Here is a 17,054-nt window from a genome sequence, read left to right on the forward strand (position 1 = left end):
GGCGTACCAACGGGGGGGGGGGGGGCGGTCCGCCCCGCCCCGCCCCGGATGCATGCTCCAAGGGGGTGCACAGCCGGCCGGATCAGAACCTCCTGCACTGCTCCAAATGGCACCTCAGCGTGGCTGCCGTACTTAGAGCAGAGTTGGCAGCCGCGCTGAAGTGAACGAAGGTCCCACAATGACTGCGCCGTCTACTGCCTCTGTTTCGGAAGAGGTAAGTGACGTCAGGGGGGGAGGGGGTGGACTGGCAGCTGCAGTCTTCACGGGATCTTGCCGCAACTAACTGCTTTTGCCGGCCCAGCCCCCTACGACGTCACTTACCTCTTCCATCCGGAGCAGAAGCAGTCATCGCGGGACCTTTAAGATGGAGAAAGGAGCATAGTAGGGTGGTGAAAGGAGGTCAGGGTGGAATGGAAGGTTGTGGAGGGTGAGAAAGGGAGTCTGGGTGGTATGGATTCATGCTGAAGGGTGACAAAGGGGGGTCAGGGTACTATGGAATCATGGTGAAGGGTGACAAAGGGGGTCAGGGTGGTATGGAATCATGGTGAAGGGTGAGAACGGGGGTCAGGGTGGTATGGAAGCATGTGGAGGGTGACAAAGGGGTCAGGGTGGTATGGAATCATGATGAAGGGTGACAGAGGGGGTCAGGGTGGTATGGAATCATGGTGAAGGGTGACAGAGGGGGGTCAGGGTGGTATGGAATCATGGTGAAGGGTGAGAACGGGGGTCAGGGTGGTATGGAAGCGAGGTGGAGGGAGAGAAAGGGGCAGATGCTGATGGAATTGCAGGGAAAGAGACATAAGGGGGAAGGATACTGCATGGAATTGGGTTGGAGGGAGAGAAAGGGGGCAGATGCTGATGGAAGTGGGGGAAAGGGAGAGGAGAGAGTGAAATGCCAGACCATGTGGGTGTGGGAGAGGGAAGGGAAGAAGAGGAAAGGAGAGATGCCAGACCATTGGAGGAGGGAAGGGAGGAAGATGGATGCCAGACTAATGGGGATGAAGGGAGAAATGGAAGGGGGATGCATAAAGTTTCTAGAACGGGAATAGAAAGAGAGAAGATGCCATATAGAAGGGGCAGAGAGAGGGTAGACAGTGGATGAAAGGAAGAGAGTGACAAAAAGATGAGGAAAGCAGAAACCAGAGAAGACAAGGTAGAAAAAAATTCTGTTGTTTCTGTGATGTTGCATTGTATGCAGAGTCCAGCTTCTTGGTGCTTCAGTTTAACCTTTGTCTACGTATTTTTATTCTATCTCCCCATTTACAAAACTGTAGAGCATTTTTTAGCGTTGGCATCTGAGCTGTTACCACCGTGGCTAAAAACCACACTACAGTTTTGTAAAAGGGGGAGGAGTTAGTTTATGATTACATACTAGGCAAAGGTGTTTTCTGTGTTCTGTGTGTTCGAAAAGACATGGTTTTCTGTTAGGATTGACTGTGTAGGATTGATCTGTACTAGTCTGTCTTGTTTAGTTTTACAGTGGGTTTATTGATGTATTGCTCACTGCAGTATGTAAGATGCTTCCCTTTCCTAGATATTCATGTGTGACGTGTGGATTGTTACTAAAAATCATGTTTTTCATACAGGGGGTGGGTGTCAAAAAATGATGGGCCCCGGGTGTCACATATGCTAGGTATGCCACTGCATTATCTTTCTTATTGAAGGTAGTAGGAATGAAAGCAGCATATTGCAAATAATCTTTGTCATATAATTTGTAGGAGTGACTTGTTGAATTGGCTCCAGAAGCCATTGCGAGCCTTGTTTACTAAGGAAGGCAACATGATAATCATGCATACTAGGGAAATTTACTCCACCATTATCCTTGGTGCATTTTTAATTTCTTCAAGGCTATACGAAGGGTTTTATAGCTCCTTATGTATTTAGTCAACATCTTGTCAATCTTGTGATAAGTTTTGACAGGGAACAGGAAGGGTATCATTGAGAGGATGGAAGTGATCTTGGGTACCAATGACATCTTAATAGAGTCCAATCTGCCCCACCAAGTAAGCTTCAGTTGTGAGTTTCATAGTCCTGAAGATATAATCAATATTATAATCTCATATTTCTTCTATAGTGGTACCGAAGAAGACCCCTAGATATTTTAATTTATTCAGTGAATATTTGAGGTTCATTTTTGCAATAATATCGCTACAGGGGAAATCATTCAGTGGCATAATCTCCATTTTAGATATATTAAGCTTGTATCCTGAAATTTGTGTATAATTATCAATTAAAGGAGAATGGCGGGTAAAGATTTAAAAGAAGAATAAAGCAAGACATCTTCCACATAGGCCGATAGTTTTATGTCCATGTCATCCACTTGCACGCCACGTATATTAGTGCTAGCCAGTACCCCTTTTCTACAGCTAGCCTCTCCTCTTCAAGTCCCTCTAACATCTCCTCCACCAGCAGTTCTCTTGCATCCCTCACATGTTCTCTGCCCCTCCATGCAACATCCTTCCCCCATTTTGTCATCCTTCTCACTTTGCCATTCCTTTCCCTGCGATTCCCCCCCAAATCACTCCTTCCATTGCTTGGCTGCTTCCTCTCACCTCTTCCTGCCCTCTGCTGTGCTCCAGTGCATGATGTTCTGGTCTTGTCGTCATTGGCTCACTTACCATTTACTGAATTTTCATTGGTTCAGCTGGGGCACAATGGACCAATCTCAAATGACCTCAGAGTCCCTGAGGTCATTTGTGATTTGGCTTGTTGTGCTGCAGCAGAACCAATGAAAATTCAGTAAGTAGTGAGTGAGCCAATGACAACAAGACCAGAACATCATGCAGTGTGGAGAGGAGATCTGATGACACAAGTTACAGGTACAAACCTGCCCAAAACAGGCCCAGTTCCAAGAAAAACTAGCCCCCCAAAACACCAAAGCCCCTTATTTCCTGCTGCGGGGACTCCAGCCCAACGACTGACAGGCAAATGCATCGTCGATTATCTTATTACTACAAAAGGATTAGAGCAGGAACTCCAGAATGTTTCTCTTTGTGTAGGGTTACCATATGGCTCCAGAGAAAGGAGGACAGACTGAGAAATCCGGATTTACTTCCATTGCTTTCAATGGAAAACCCAGATGTCTCTTATCTATTCTTCTTTTAATGGATGTAAACCCCAAATGTCTGAATCTGACCTCCTTTTTCTGGATACATATGGTGACCCTATCCTAGTGCCACATTTTGGTGGTCCTGCTACAGCTATATGGGGAGAGAGAGAGAGAGACTGAGTTATTACAGTAACTTTTAACAGTATTTTAGACTTTTCCTTCCTCAACAAAAGTTTGATATAGGAATTGACTGTTGACCGCTTTTTTTGGCAGAGATGCAAGCACAGGGTTTGAGCCATGGTTAAAGAATAATACTATCATTTGATTAATAACCTGTGTAATCTGGGAAAGGAGGGAGTGCTAATGTAATTATGATATGGGCTTGCCAAGGCTGCAGGATAAACCGTCTTAATAAAATAATTGTGTTGGCAGAAGCTGAGATATACCATTTGCAGAGCTGCTTTTCAGACATGCGTCAACCAATCAGAGAGACCAATTGTATAACATCTGGCAGACACAAGGATAAATGGGCCCATACAGCAGCAGCACAAAGTGAAACTCCTTAGCATTTTCAGGGTGTTACACAGCCTTTCCTGAGTGTTCTAGATCTCTTCCCCTGAAATAATGAAAGGCAGATTTGTTGCTTTGAACACAAAAATATATATTTTATTGGAAAACAAAACACACTACAAAAATAACATAATACTGTACAGCTCACAGATATCAGTAACCATCAACAAAGAAAATAAAATAACACTGTGCCCATGACAGTTGTGTCCTGCATAATAAAACCGTTCTAGCTGCCCTTAATAACTGAACATCTTTGCCCATCTAAAACATAGGGCTCCTTTTACTAAGGTGCACTAGGGCTTTAATGCGCGCTATATTGCCGTGCGGGCTAGACCTTAAAGCCAGCATTGAGCTGGCGTTAGTTCTAGATGTGTAGCGCGCGGTAATTTCCTGCCTGCGCTAAAAACGCTAGCGCCTCTTAGTAAAAGGAGTCCATAGTAGAACATAGGAAGGGGAGGGAGAGATATGTTAGCAAAATTTATTTGGTGCAAAACCCAAAAGGATGTAAGTTAAGAAATCTAAAGTGTTCCAACACATTAACGTTTCCTGCAGTTGCTGAAAGGTGTCTTAATTATATATTTTCATACAGAAGTTTCCAATTGCAAATATATCTTATACAAAGTTAGCTCCTACCACTTTGTGTTATTGAAAGGCTGTTCTTTGCCCTTAGCACAGCGGCAAGGAGATTTTAGGCCAGTCTTGGCTTTCTGACAACCTCCAGATAAAATCTGGAACCCGTGGTACCGATTTCACATAGAAGCAGAATTTAAAAGTCCAGCGGTACACAGGGATGTGAGCTCAAAAACTGGAACTGGTCAAAAATCTGTGTCTAGAAACTGGGCTTTATGTCAGCTGTTGTCTTGTGCAAGCAGTTAGGGGATTGCTATATCGTTTCTTTAGAGTCTTAACCATTTGGAGGCTTATTTAAACATGCCAAAGGAATTGGAGAATGAAATGACACAATATACAGCAGAAAAGCTACACTACAAGGGGCTGCTGAAAAGGTCTCATCCCAACCACGAAGAGAATGACATGGATAGGGCTCAATCAATGATCTGAAACAACGTCAAAACAGAGAATTTCGTTTCTGCAGATCGGCACTGAACGAAACATTCTTTTCAGCTACAGTGGCAAAATAACACTCAGAATTTAGGAAGCTGGTTGGTTGAGCTGTGAACTTTTCAGCACCCCCTCATGTATGCTATAATCTGATGCTATGTTCCATAATCATAAGCACTTTTCCTATAGTAGTAATGGAATTATCAGGTCACAATACAAGCTCAGACGACAGCTAGCATAGGCTACTGCTGGAAAAAGTGTGCAATTATTTGACACATTGGCAAAATAAATGTAAAAAAAAGTCCCTGTAACAAAACCCAGAGAAAGAAAATTGTTTAAACTTTACAGAGCCTGATCTGACAGATATACTAGCACTGCACCTCATAATCCTTTGAGTTGTATGCCTGCAGTCCATATAATTTGACTGACTTTTGCACAGGTGGTGTGTCTTCAAAACTGAACAATGGGACTCTTAACAGACATGTCGCTTTGTATAAGCACAAGACAAAGATAAATATTAAATTATGTAAACTCGCCTCGCCTCTACCTCAGTACAGTACAACCGAGCATTCTTGCTCTATACAACACTGGACACCCTTCTTTTTCATTAACATAAGCCTGCAAATTCTAAGTACTCTTTCTTGGCACTGATGTCCTGAACCGTTTTGAATAACCTCGATGTTACCGCATTATTGTTCAGCGTTAGAATCTAAATTCTAATGTATGCGGCCTCTATCAAGATGCAACACAACTATATCCCATCTGTTGCCACCTCTGTTACACTCAGTTACTCATCTGGAATAACTGGAATATGCATAGGATGCATAAACCATTTTGGTTGTATCAAGTCCAGGACCCCCTTGGCCCCTTATAGTTTACTGTTTGAAACTCTGCTTGTTTTGTCATAATCATGTTTCCGGAATTAATGTGTCACTAGGGCCGGAGATGCAACCAGAGGCGAAGGTCGTGCCGGGACTCAAATGCTGCACCGATGCTTCATAAGATGGTGGCAGGTCTTCATGGGCATTGTTTTCATCTACGATTTCCAAGCTGCTTTCAGTATACAGTGGTGGAGGGATGTTGTATGCCTCTTCCTCCTCCCTTGTGGCTTGAACACTTGGGCCTGAATTGTGTTGGCTTCCTTGATTCATGCTCTCTTCATAGGATGGAGGATAGAAGTCTGGCCTGAAATTACAAAGCAATCCATTTAAGAACCTAAAGCAACATGCAGTAGTTTAAAAGACTGCCTACTGTAAAACATTTGCTTCAGCATCCATTCAGTAAAATGGTTATTACATAGGAGTCTGAAATATAGATCACGAGAAGGACTGCAAATCATTCCAGTGGCTTGGCTTTACCAATAAACACTGTGAATGACTGCAGATTCCAACTGTTTATTTTGAGCCGAGCACCTCAATATTATAACATTTAGGGCTTGATTCGCTAAACCTGTTTTTCCTTATAGCGACAGAATTAAGAAAAGGTCTTGGTGAATTAGGCCCTTACGTTACAACTAAGACCTTTGCAAAATCATATAGCAAGTTTCAAGTTTATTATGTCTTGATATACCGCTTTGACTTTCCAAAGCGGTTTACATCTTTAGTGTTAAAAAGAATTAATTCAAAATCGGGGGAAACAGACAAACAAAACTAAAAGCAATTATTGAGACAAAAATTGAAAACGAAGGGAGAAAGGAATCCCTTGCCATGCTATTTATTTTTACATCATGCTACTTTTGCTGAGAGATGTATCTTAATTATAGAATTGTGTACAGACGTTTCCAATTGGTTACGGTGTATGGACAAAATAGAAGTGATAGGCTGATTTCCCTTCCATGCCACTTTTGCTATCAGTTTCTGTAAGCTGCCCGAAGTAGGCGGGCTAGTCGGTGTCCAAAGACATTCTTTCCCCTTCTGGTCAGGTGAAGTCCGTCAGGTCCCTGTATTCCTTGCAGCGCCTCTCAGCTATGGTCCCTTTCAGTTCCTTGATGACCCTCGGATGGATGCCATCCAGTCCAGGGGATTTATCGCTCTTAAGCCTATCAATCTGCCTGTATACCTCTTTTAGGCTGACCTTAACACCTTCCAATTAAACAAATATCATAAATAGATTGTAACCTACCCTCTCTAACTGAATTCCATATGTATTTTTCATACAGTTCTTCACTGTCAGTTTAATTTCCATCCTATAAATTCACATAGAATTTTTCTTTTTTCAACCATCTTTATTTTCTCTTCTTTATTAATTTCCAGGTACTTTAGTTAGATTGTGAGCCTTCGGGACAGTAAGGGAATTTTTTAAGTACCTTCTTACTTCTCATTTATAATCTTAATGTATATTTTCTTCAAACCGCTTAGAACCTAACGGATGTAGCGGTATATAAGAAATAAATTACATTACATTACATATTTAGTGTCATGCTTTCTGTGATACAGTACATACCTGTCTATGGTACTGATGTGGATTTCTCTCGATCTGGGAATCTGCCTTATTATATTATGGAAAATGCTTTTCTGGTTGGCTTCGTGATATGTGCTCCAAAAAATCCCAGTGAGAAGTAAAAGAAACCCGAAGGGTAACAGAGAGTACGCAAGGACCTTCCCAGTCCTGCAGTCACAGCTAGAACTTGTAGACACATAAAAGGCTCCCAGGCACACAAGAGAAAAGCCAGCTATAAGCAGAAAGAAGCGAATGACAGCAAGGATATATTTTTGACTCCCCATGGCTTAAATCTTTCTCTGAGACTATCTTTCATATCAACATTGTTCAAGGCTTTATAACACTCAGATATGATATGGCCTTTGGACAAGAAGTGACGGAAGCAATCACAGGGCATTCATTAACCATTTATATTATCCTCTCAGGGATTAACATTTAGGCCTGAAAACATTTTAACGCACAAAACAAAACTTCCTGTTTCGCTCATTTACCAGAGCAGTTCATGAACCGTGGTGATGTTGTAATTACTAGTGGCCATGCATTTGTTCCACAGGATTTGAACTGGAATGACAGCTGTTGCCATAATACATTTGTAAGTGTACATGTCCCTTCAGCTTTAATGAGTGGGGAGGGGGGGAGGCTACACTTTTTGTTACACTAGTGCAGCAGAAAGAATGACAAATATCAGTTTGCTGATGAAGGTGAGTAGCTGGTATAGAAAACTTCATGACCCCCCCCCCCCCCCCCCATTTAGCTGTGGTGGGAAGGTGTGGCTCACTCATAGAGCTTCTGCCTCTACGTCCAGAGGTTGTGAGATCAAATCCCGGTGCTGCTCTTTGTGACACTAGGCAAGTCACTAAGTCCCTTTTCTATCAAACTACAATAGCAGTTTTTAGCGCGGGAAGCCACGCTGAATGGCCCATGCTGCTCCCGACGCTCAATGAGTTCCTATGAGCGTCGGGAGCAGCGTGGGCCATTCAGCATGGCTTCCTGTGCTAAAAACTGCTATCACAGTTTGATAGAAGAGGGCCTTAATCTTCTAGTGCCCACTGCTTTGAATGGTGGTAAACAAGTCCCCATTCCTTTTCCCTGTTGAGCAGATGTCAGAAATTTCACATCCTGACAAAGGACCCTCATGCTACGGTGCCAAAATTCTGGCCTCACCCTACCTTGTTTGCTGTGCATCCAGACTAGCTACAACAGAGGTACTGTATTCTTTTTTCTTTTTTTTAATTATCATATTATTCACAAGTAATACAACTTGTTAAAGCAATGCAGAGTCATATTCCAACATACAAAAGATCGTCACAATTAAACAAGGAAAAATAAAATCTTAGTGAAAGAAGCTCTTTCTTAGACCTCAATTTTAAACAAAAGGAGTGATCTAAATTACAGAGAGATATAATCTTGATCACTGTTCTTTAACCTTTTGATACCTATGGACCGGCGGAAATAAAATAATTATTTTGTGGACCGGCATTTGAAAAACACTAGGCTAAGTCTTGGGCCAGACCTTGCCCATCTCCACCCAATCTCTGCCCCAGTCCCCACCCCCATAATAGTACTAATTGTAACACCATTTTTTCCATTCATTTTTCATATATAAACACACACTATAATTGTATTTACAACCCATAATGGTTAACCACAAAGTACACTGTATGCTTCTCAACATTCATTCCTACCAGAAAACAAATAACCCCTATGCCAATATGGGACCAAAAACTAAAAGAACTAATATATACAAACATGTACTGCATGCAGTACAACCCCAGAGGTAAAGAAACAAATGCATTTCTTCCTGAACAGACAGCAGATGTAAATCAATCACTAATTCAAAACTAAAATCATTCCCCCTACCTTTGTTATCTCCCTCCATGCTGTGCCTTAACTTCTGGCCCGCTCCCACCCGGCCATTTTATGCCGCCCCCGGTGTTGTCTTCAGGCCAGCTCCCTCTTCCTCAGTGCTGCAGTGCACAAAGACAAAGGCAACGGCTCCTCGCGCGTCCCGCACCTCATTCGGAAGCCTGCTCTCTGATTTGCGACATCAGAAAGAAGGCTCTGGTTCTACGCGGGAAGCGCGTAGGAGCCGCTGGCCGTGTCTTTGTGCACTGAAGCACTGAGAAAGAGGGAGCTGGCTTGAAGACAACGCTGCATCGATCACACCATGGACCGGCAGCTGAAGAACACTGTCTCAGGCATGACATGCCAGCCCTGCGGACTGGCAGGAAATTTCTGCGGACCGGCACCAGTCCACGCACCGGCGGTTGAAGAACACCGATCTAGGTAATCATGAAAAAATAAGAAATAGGCTTTATACAATTAAAGCCCCTGGATTTAATTTTAAGAGCCAGACTCTCCACCTCTGATTAACCCCTTAAGGTCCAAAAAAGGATCTTAGATGATCAGGCGCATAAAACGGTTATTTTAAACCCATATATTTGATTATGCTCTTGCAGGGGTATGCTAACGTAAAAGTAGTCCCCGGATTCTTAGTCTCTTCTCGCATAACTAAGAATAGTTTACGCCTTTCTTGTGTCAATTTTGTGACGTCATGGTATAACCATATACGTTGACCACAGAAAGGTGAATCCCCTTTTTTGAAGAATAATCTCATAATCGAGTTAAGATCTTGTTCGAATATGAAATTCACAATTAAAGTAGCTCTGTCCTTGATATCAGTGAAGGATAAGGGTTCTAGTGTAGAATTCCTCATAGATACTATGGGGCGACCAGGGAGGTTATTGAATTCTTGTGTATTGAGCGTATTCTGAACACAAAAAAGCTGCCGTTCCAGCAGGGGAGAGCCGACAGAGGAGAGCTGCAGTCCGACGCTCAGACCAACGGTCGGTTCGGGAGCCCGTTCCAGCAGGGTACCCGACACCATCTTCACTCCTCCCCCATTCCAAAGGGTCTACCTCTGAGGATCTCGCATCATGTGCGGCAGCGGTGGAGATTACCTTGCCAGAGATGTCGCCTGTTCTTGGGGGAAACTCGGGACCCGGATGATAGCCATCGGAACTGGGGTTGACGGCAGTTAAAGAATAGAATGGGAATGGTGGTTGAAGTGAATTGGGGTGGAGATGGAGGTGGGTATGGAGAGGGACAAGGATATGCTGTATTCCGGAAAGGCATTTAAGATCTGGTGTTAAATGATCATAATAATAATCTTGATGCTTTTTTGGAGTGTGTTTCTGTTTCTCTCTATGCTTATTTTTCTCTCTATTTTGTTTACTTTAATTATTATTTTAATTCTATCTTTAAATTATTTATTCATTACTTGTTGGAATATTTCATTTCTATCTCTATCTCTGTCTTTTTATTTTTATTTTTCATACTGTTTCTTCAGGTACTTTAGTTAGATTGTGAGCCTTTGGGCAGTTAGGGAATTTCCAAGTACCTATCTTATTTATTTAGTTTTTATTTATTGTATCTTTAATGGATCATTTTTGTAAACCGCCTAGAAACCTCACGGTTATTAGCGGTATATAAGAATTAAATTAAATTAAAATTAAATAAATTAACCTGACTTCTGACTGGATGACATTGGCTGAATAATCTAAGTTCCATTCTGCTCTGCTTAGACCTGTCAGTTTTTGATTCAGCTCCCCCAGTTGAAAAGTACACTTTAGGGGTGAGTCTGGTAGGGTTCGCTTTGCTCCACATAGGAGCTTAGGTCCATGTAGGGGCTGACGTCACGGGGGTTCCCTATTTAAAAACACTGTGGCCATTTTTGCTCAGCTGCGAAAGCTATACTACGAAACTTTGTTACAGTAAGACATTTTTGAGGGAATTATAGTACAATTTACTGAGTAACTTGCTGTTTTTTGGTCTTTGCTTGGTAAGTTCTAATTTAAGTTTTCTTTTTAACAGTATCTCCCCACTTGAAAAAGTTCTGCGAAATGCGTTGGCAATGGGAATTAAGAATTACCTAAGCTAAGAACCTCTATGTCTTATGATGAAACAATGTAAAGAAATTATAAATTAAAGAATTATAAAGTAAACTAAGCTAATTACTACAAAAGAACGCTAAGCTAATTAATAAGTAGCATCTAGCTTTAACGGGATCAATGAGGGTGTAAACCACTTGAAGTTATGCTACTCAGTGGTGGTCTGAGAATCCTTGAACATTGAAGCCTTGCTACGCGGTGCAATAGGGAATGATTGCTGTATGAGTTGGATTTCCCTTTTTTGGGATATTCTTAAGTAAGGCACCCACTCAGGGATCTGACTTGGTACTCTATTTCAGCTTCTAACACCTTCATCAAAGGTCATTGTATTCTGAGTGTGCCTATAGTATATACTATACTCTGTCAGAGGACTGCTGTCACCACCAATATCTCATTTAGATCATTGCGTTTCACCCAGTAGACCTATTAATTTATTAACAGTCAAGTGTAGCTTACCCCTGTAAATGTTTGGTAAGGTATTTGGGAGTCAAATATGTTTTCTTCTTTTCAGAACATTTAAAGGAGTTTCTAAAAGTTAAAAAGATTACTAAGAGTTAAAGGATCACCAAGGTATGATGTAGAAAAGGATAAAATAAATTGAAGGGTAGCCGTGCCTCATTAAGCCTTTTCCTTTAAATTAAATTCTTAAATTTATGTCTCCAACTTGTATATGATTATCACACCCCTTTTTTAGTGGTCTAAGGAAGGGATAAAAATGTATTTCTTTAATTTTCTTTAATTTTCAATTTGAATTGTTTTGTTCAAATTTGATATATTAAGTTGGTGGAATCTGTTTTCTTTTTCTTTCTCTGTATTTCATGGAACAAGATTATGCTTGTGAATTGTTGTTTTGAAAAAATTTAAATAAAAAAAATAAAAAAAAAACAAAAACAGTCAAGTGTACTACAGACATACTCAGAATGTATGACCCCTGATGCAGGCATTAGAAGCCAAAACATGGACCCATGTCAGGTTTCAGTGTTGGCGCCTTATGAAGCCTTCAATAAATTTGGAAATGTACCCTCTGGCTTCCCTTTGGTCTTTGTTACAAGTTCGTGGTTTCACGCCACTCTCCTGACTCCAAGGTTACCATCCAAGATGCTGTGAAGTGTCAGCTATCAAAACAACAAAACTCGGAATAGAATCATTGACATGTTTGTCACATCAGATGTAGGGCCACAACACACAGATTCTGTGCTATACCATATAGATACTGAAGAAGTGGTATTCAATGTAGTCATGTTTTTTCAAATACTGTCCATTCAACATATATCCCACACATAAAGACTGTATTGCTATTACTCAAAACAGATCACTCATATAGTGTTTGCAGAATTTTCAGAATTGCCTCCTGCCAACCATCCAAATAGTAGCAGCATTCTATGTTACCATTCCATGTCTGTCGCAACATCAGACTATGGACTTTTCCTCCAGGAACTTGTCCAACCCTTTCTTAAAACCAGCTACATTAACTGCTCTTACCACATCCCCTGGCAACATGTTCCAGAGCTTAACTATTCTCTGAGTGCAAAAATTTTTTCTCCTATTGGTTTTAAAAGTATTACTCTGTAACTTCATCGAGTGTCCCCCCTAGTCTTTGTAAATTTTGATGCAATAAGAAATCAGTCCACTTGTACCCATTCTATACCTCTCAGGATTTTGATGGGCGGAGCATGACTTTGGTGTTGCTAAGCGCAATTCTCCAAAAACATAGGTGCCTGAAATGTAGGCCTTTAAAACCCTGGCCTAAGTTTATACATAGGTGCCGCTAGCTGCCATTTTTTAAATGATGACTAACCCCCTCTTCTACGAAACCGTGCGTTTTTTAGCGCAGGGAGCCGCACTGAATGGCTCGCACTGCTCCTGACGCTCCTAGGAACCCAAAGAGCATTGGGAGCAACATGGGCCATTCAGCGTGGCTCTCTGCGCTAAAAAACACTAGCGCAGTTTCGTAGAAGAGGGGGTAAGTGTGACTGACCTGCGGCCAGCGCCTATTTTAGGTGCCATTTATAGAATCAGCCCCTTTATATTTACTTTTATTTTAATGCTTATGTATAACAGTTATTTTTAAATTATCAGTATAAAACTGAAGCTGAAGATTTTCATTACAAAAGACGAGCTGTTTTTGGAAGGACTATGTGCCAGCCAAAAGTGAGTAAATGAACTACAGTGGTTAATGAACACACATTTGGACATCACTGTGCATCCTTCCGGTTTGTATTTTAATCAGTTTTAATGATAACTTTGTCCTCAAGTACGTTTGTCTCCATCACAACTGTCTTTAATTGCTTCCTTCTCACGTTATTTTGCATTTGAACTTCAGACGCAACTACACAAATGTGTTTGCAGCTAGGATGGAATGCATTACAGACTTATTTACTTGCAGGACACTTCAATATGGACTGTATTGCTATGTCTATTAAGTAGAATCCATTGTATTAAACCTTTCTATTAACAGAAACCATTGTTTTAAGCATTTGTTTGCACTCTTGAAAGATTAAGAGGGGAAGTTTTCAACTTAACGCTTCGCTATGGGTTTCGGTGCATTTACCGCACCGGCCTGTGTTATTTGGCTTAATATAAGAGGCCCATAATGGGGTTTATACTAAAATAGAATGAGTTGTGGTAAAATAACATGTCTTGATGGTAGCCTACATTGGTAACTCTCCTCTTGAACTTCTAAGGGGATGCTGTCTGGCCAAATATTAGACAAATGCAGCATTTGACTTTGAGGAGGTCGTTAGTGTGAAGTTCATCACTGGCTGGCAAGAAGGTATGAAGGGGCTCAGGATTGATATGATAGAGGTCTATAAAATAATGAGTGGAGTGGAAAGGGTAGATGTGAATCGCTTGTTCACTCTATCCAAAAATACTAGGACTAGGGGACATGCGATGAAACTACTAAGTAGTAGATTTAAAACAAAGCAGAGAAAATATTTCATCACATATAATGTATAATTAAAATCTGGAATTCGTTGCTAGAGAATGTGGTGAAATCAGTTAGCTTAGCAGGATTTAAAAAAAGGTTTGGATACTTTCCTAAAAGAGAAGTCCATAGGCAGTGGCGTACCTAGGGGGGGGGGCGGGGGGGGGCGGGCCGCCCCGGGTACCAGCCCTAAGGGGGTGTTCCCGGCCTTGCCGTTCAGTCCCCCGCCACCCCCGAAGGACCGCTCGCCCCACTGACCTTCCTGCACCATCTGTGAAGCAGCCCGCAGCAGGATCGCGAAGTCAGCGTCAGCATCCCTGCGCTGCTTCCTGCGCCGCGATCCCGCCCCACCCTGAAGGCCTGATGCCCCGACCCACCCCGAAGGACCGCTCGCCCCCCTGGCCTCCCCGCACCACCTATGAACAGCCGCAGCAGGATCGCGAAGTCAGCGTCAGCATCCCTGCGCTGCTTCCTGCGCCGCGATCCCGCCCCTCCTCTGACGTCAGAGGAGGGGCGGGACCGTGGCGCAGGAAGCAGCGCAGGGATGCTGACGCTGACTTCGCGATCCTGCTGCGGCTGTTCATAGGTGGTGCGGGGAGGCCAGGGGGGCGAGCGGTCCTTCGGGGTGGGTCGGGGCATCAGGCCTTCAGGGTGGGGCGGGCGGGCAGGCAAGCAGGCTTTCAAGGGGGAGGGGGTGACAGGCAGGCAGGCAGGCCTTCAAGGGGGGACAGGCCTTCGGGGGGGGGGGGGGTGCAGGCCTTCAAGGGGGGCAGGCAGGCCTTCAGGGGGGGGCGGGCCTTCGGGGGGGGGGGGGGGGGCCTTTGGGGGGGTGCAGACCTTCAAGGGGGTGCAGGCCTTCAAGGGGGGAAAGGCAGGCAGGCCTTCAAGGGGGGGACAGGCCTACAAGGGGGGGACAGGCCTACAAGGGGGGGGACAGGCCTACAAGGGGGGGGACAGGCCTTCAAGGGGGGGGTGCAGGCCTTCAAGGGGGGTGCAGGCCTTCAAGGGGGAGACAGGCCTTCAAGGGGGGGAAAGGCAGGCAGGCCTTCAAGGGGGGGACAGGCCTACAAGGGGGGGGACAGGCCTACAAGGGGGGGACAGGCCTACAAGGGGAGGGACAGGCCTACAAGGGGGGGGACAGGCCTTCAAGGGGGGTGCAGGCCTTCAAGGGGGGTGCAGGCCTTCAAGGGGGAGACAGGCCTTCAAGGGGGGGAAAGGCAGGCAGGCAGGCCTTAAAGGGGGGACAGGCCTACAAGGGGGAGACAGGCCTACAAGGGGGTGGGACAGGCCTTCAAGGGGGGGACAGGCCTTCGGGGGGGTGCAGACCTTCAAGGGAGTGCAGGCCTTCGGGGGGGGTGCAGTCCTTCAAGGGGGTGCAGGCCTTCAAGGGGGGGAAAGGCAGGCAGGCAGGCCTTCAAGGGGGGGACAGGCCTACAAGGGGGGGAGAAGCTACAAGGGGGTGGTACAAGCCTTCAAGTGGGGGACAGGCCTTCGGGGGGGGTGCAGACCTTCAAGGGAGTGCAGGCCTTCGAGGGGGGTGGTGCAGGCCTTCAAGGGGGTGCAGGCCTTCAAGGGGGGACAGACCTTCAAGGGGGGAAAGGCAGGCAGGCAGGCCTTCAAGGGGGGACAGGCCTACAAGGGGGGGGGGAGAAGCTACAAGGGGGTGGGACAGGCCTTCAAGTGGGGGACAGGCCTTCGGGGGGTGCAGGCCTTCGGGGGGTGCAGACCTTCAAGGGGGGGACAGGCAGGCAGGCCTTCAAGGGGGGGACAGGCCTACAAGGGGAAGGGACAGGCCTTCAAGGGGGGTGCAGGCCTTCAAGGTGGGACAGGCAGACCTTTAAGGGGGGACAGGCCTTTGGGGGGGGGACCATGATTTAGAAGTACACAGAGGGAAGGGGGTGTTCAAAGAGACATGCATATGCCAAACTTTGGGGGGGGGAAGAAATAATGGGTCTGAAAATAGAGGAGAGGGAGAGAGATGATGGACCATGGGATTTAGGGAGGGAAGGAACAGAAAGGGAGAGAAATTGGACACAAGGGATGGTGTGGAGGAGGGATAGAGATACTGGATAGGAGGGTAATTAGGAAAAGAAACGGAGAGATGGTGGACTCTGGGATGGTGGGGAAGGAGGGAGAGATGCCGGATGAAAGGGTATTTAAGAAAAGGTGGATCTGTGGAGGGAGATGAAAAAAAGGAAAGATAACAGACTTCCTGGGAAGGGAAGGGAAATGGAAAGGGAGGACAGAGTTGGCAGATGGATGGTTAGCATGCAGAAAGAAGGAGACCCTGGCAAGCAAGTTATCAGAAGAAAACCAGAGCCTTGGACCAACAAAATTTGAAATATAACCAGACAACAAAAGGTAGAAAAATTAATTTTATTTTCTGTTTTGTGATTATAACATGTCAGATTTGAAATGTGTATCCTGCCAGAGCTGGTGTTGGACTGCAAACGTGAGCTAGGATTTAACAGAAAGAGGACAAGTCCTTTTTGTTTCTTTATTTTATTTACACCACAGCGCCAGTGTGGTTAGGAGAAGCCAAAGGGGGTGAAAAAGCTATAAAACCCACCAGGAGTTTTGAAAAAAATCACCCAACTGGGCAGGAAAATCGAATTGAAAAACCAATTCAATAGGGCTGAATCGAATCAAAAATTTTTTTTCCTGTATCTGGCAGCATTAGTTTGCGCTACTGTCTTAGACTTTAGGACCTGGGATTGGGGAGAGATGGCATCCTCAGTACTTTATAATGCAAGTGAAACGAGGATTTGGTCAGACTTTTGAAGGGTCTGCAGAAAAAAAATATTGTATAGGCCGGGGACATGAGACAGCAGGAAATGGGAACTTTTCTTCCTTCTATTTTTGTTAATGGAAAGGATGAGGATGTCAGAGAGGTCAGTTAAAATATGTGCTTTATAAGAAAATATAATAATGTGTTTTATAAAGTTTATAGCATAGCTGGCCTACCCAGTGAGGTGTTCCTAGTGGTGATGGTGGCAGCGTGTCAATGTGTTGAGAGGAAGAGGTGGTCTGGGAAATTCTGCTGAGCAAACTCCGGGCCCAT

The 17,054-nt window shown here is 44.3% G+C and overlaps 1 protein-coding gene across 1 annotated transcript; it reads right to left on the minus strand.

Annotated features, from left to right (window-relative positions):
- Positions 1–3,685: 3,685 nt before the first annotated feature.
- Positions 3,686–7,439, minus strand: TMEM252 (transmembrane protein 252). The gene is made up of 2 exons (XM_033924899.1): positions 7,121–7,439; positions 3,686–5,863 (listed from the first exon to the last, which is right to left on the minus strand). The coding sequence occupies exons 1-2, from the start codon at positions 7,399–7,401 to the stop codon at positions 5,587–5,589; spliced, it is 558 nt and encodes a 185-aa protein (XP_033780790.1). The 5' UTR covers positions 7,402–7,439; the 3' UTR covers positions 3,686–5,586.
- Between the last annotated feature and the right edge of the window lie 9,615 nt (positions 7,440–17,054).

This window comes from Geotrypetes seraphini, chromosome 1 (genome assembly GCF_902459505.1).
Source record: "Geotrypetes seraphini chromosome 1, aGeoSer1.1, whole genome shotgun sequence".
Classification (NCBI taxonomy): Eukaryota; Metazoa; Chordata; class Amphibia; order Gymnophiona; family Dermophiidae; genus Geotrypetes; species Geotrypetes seraphini.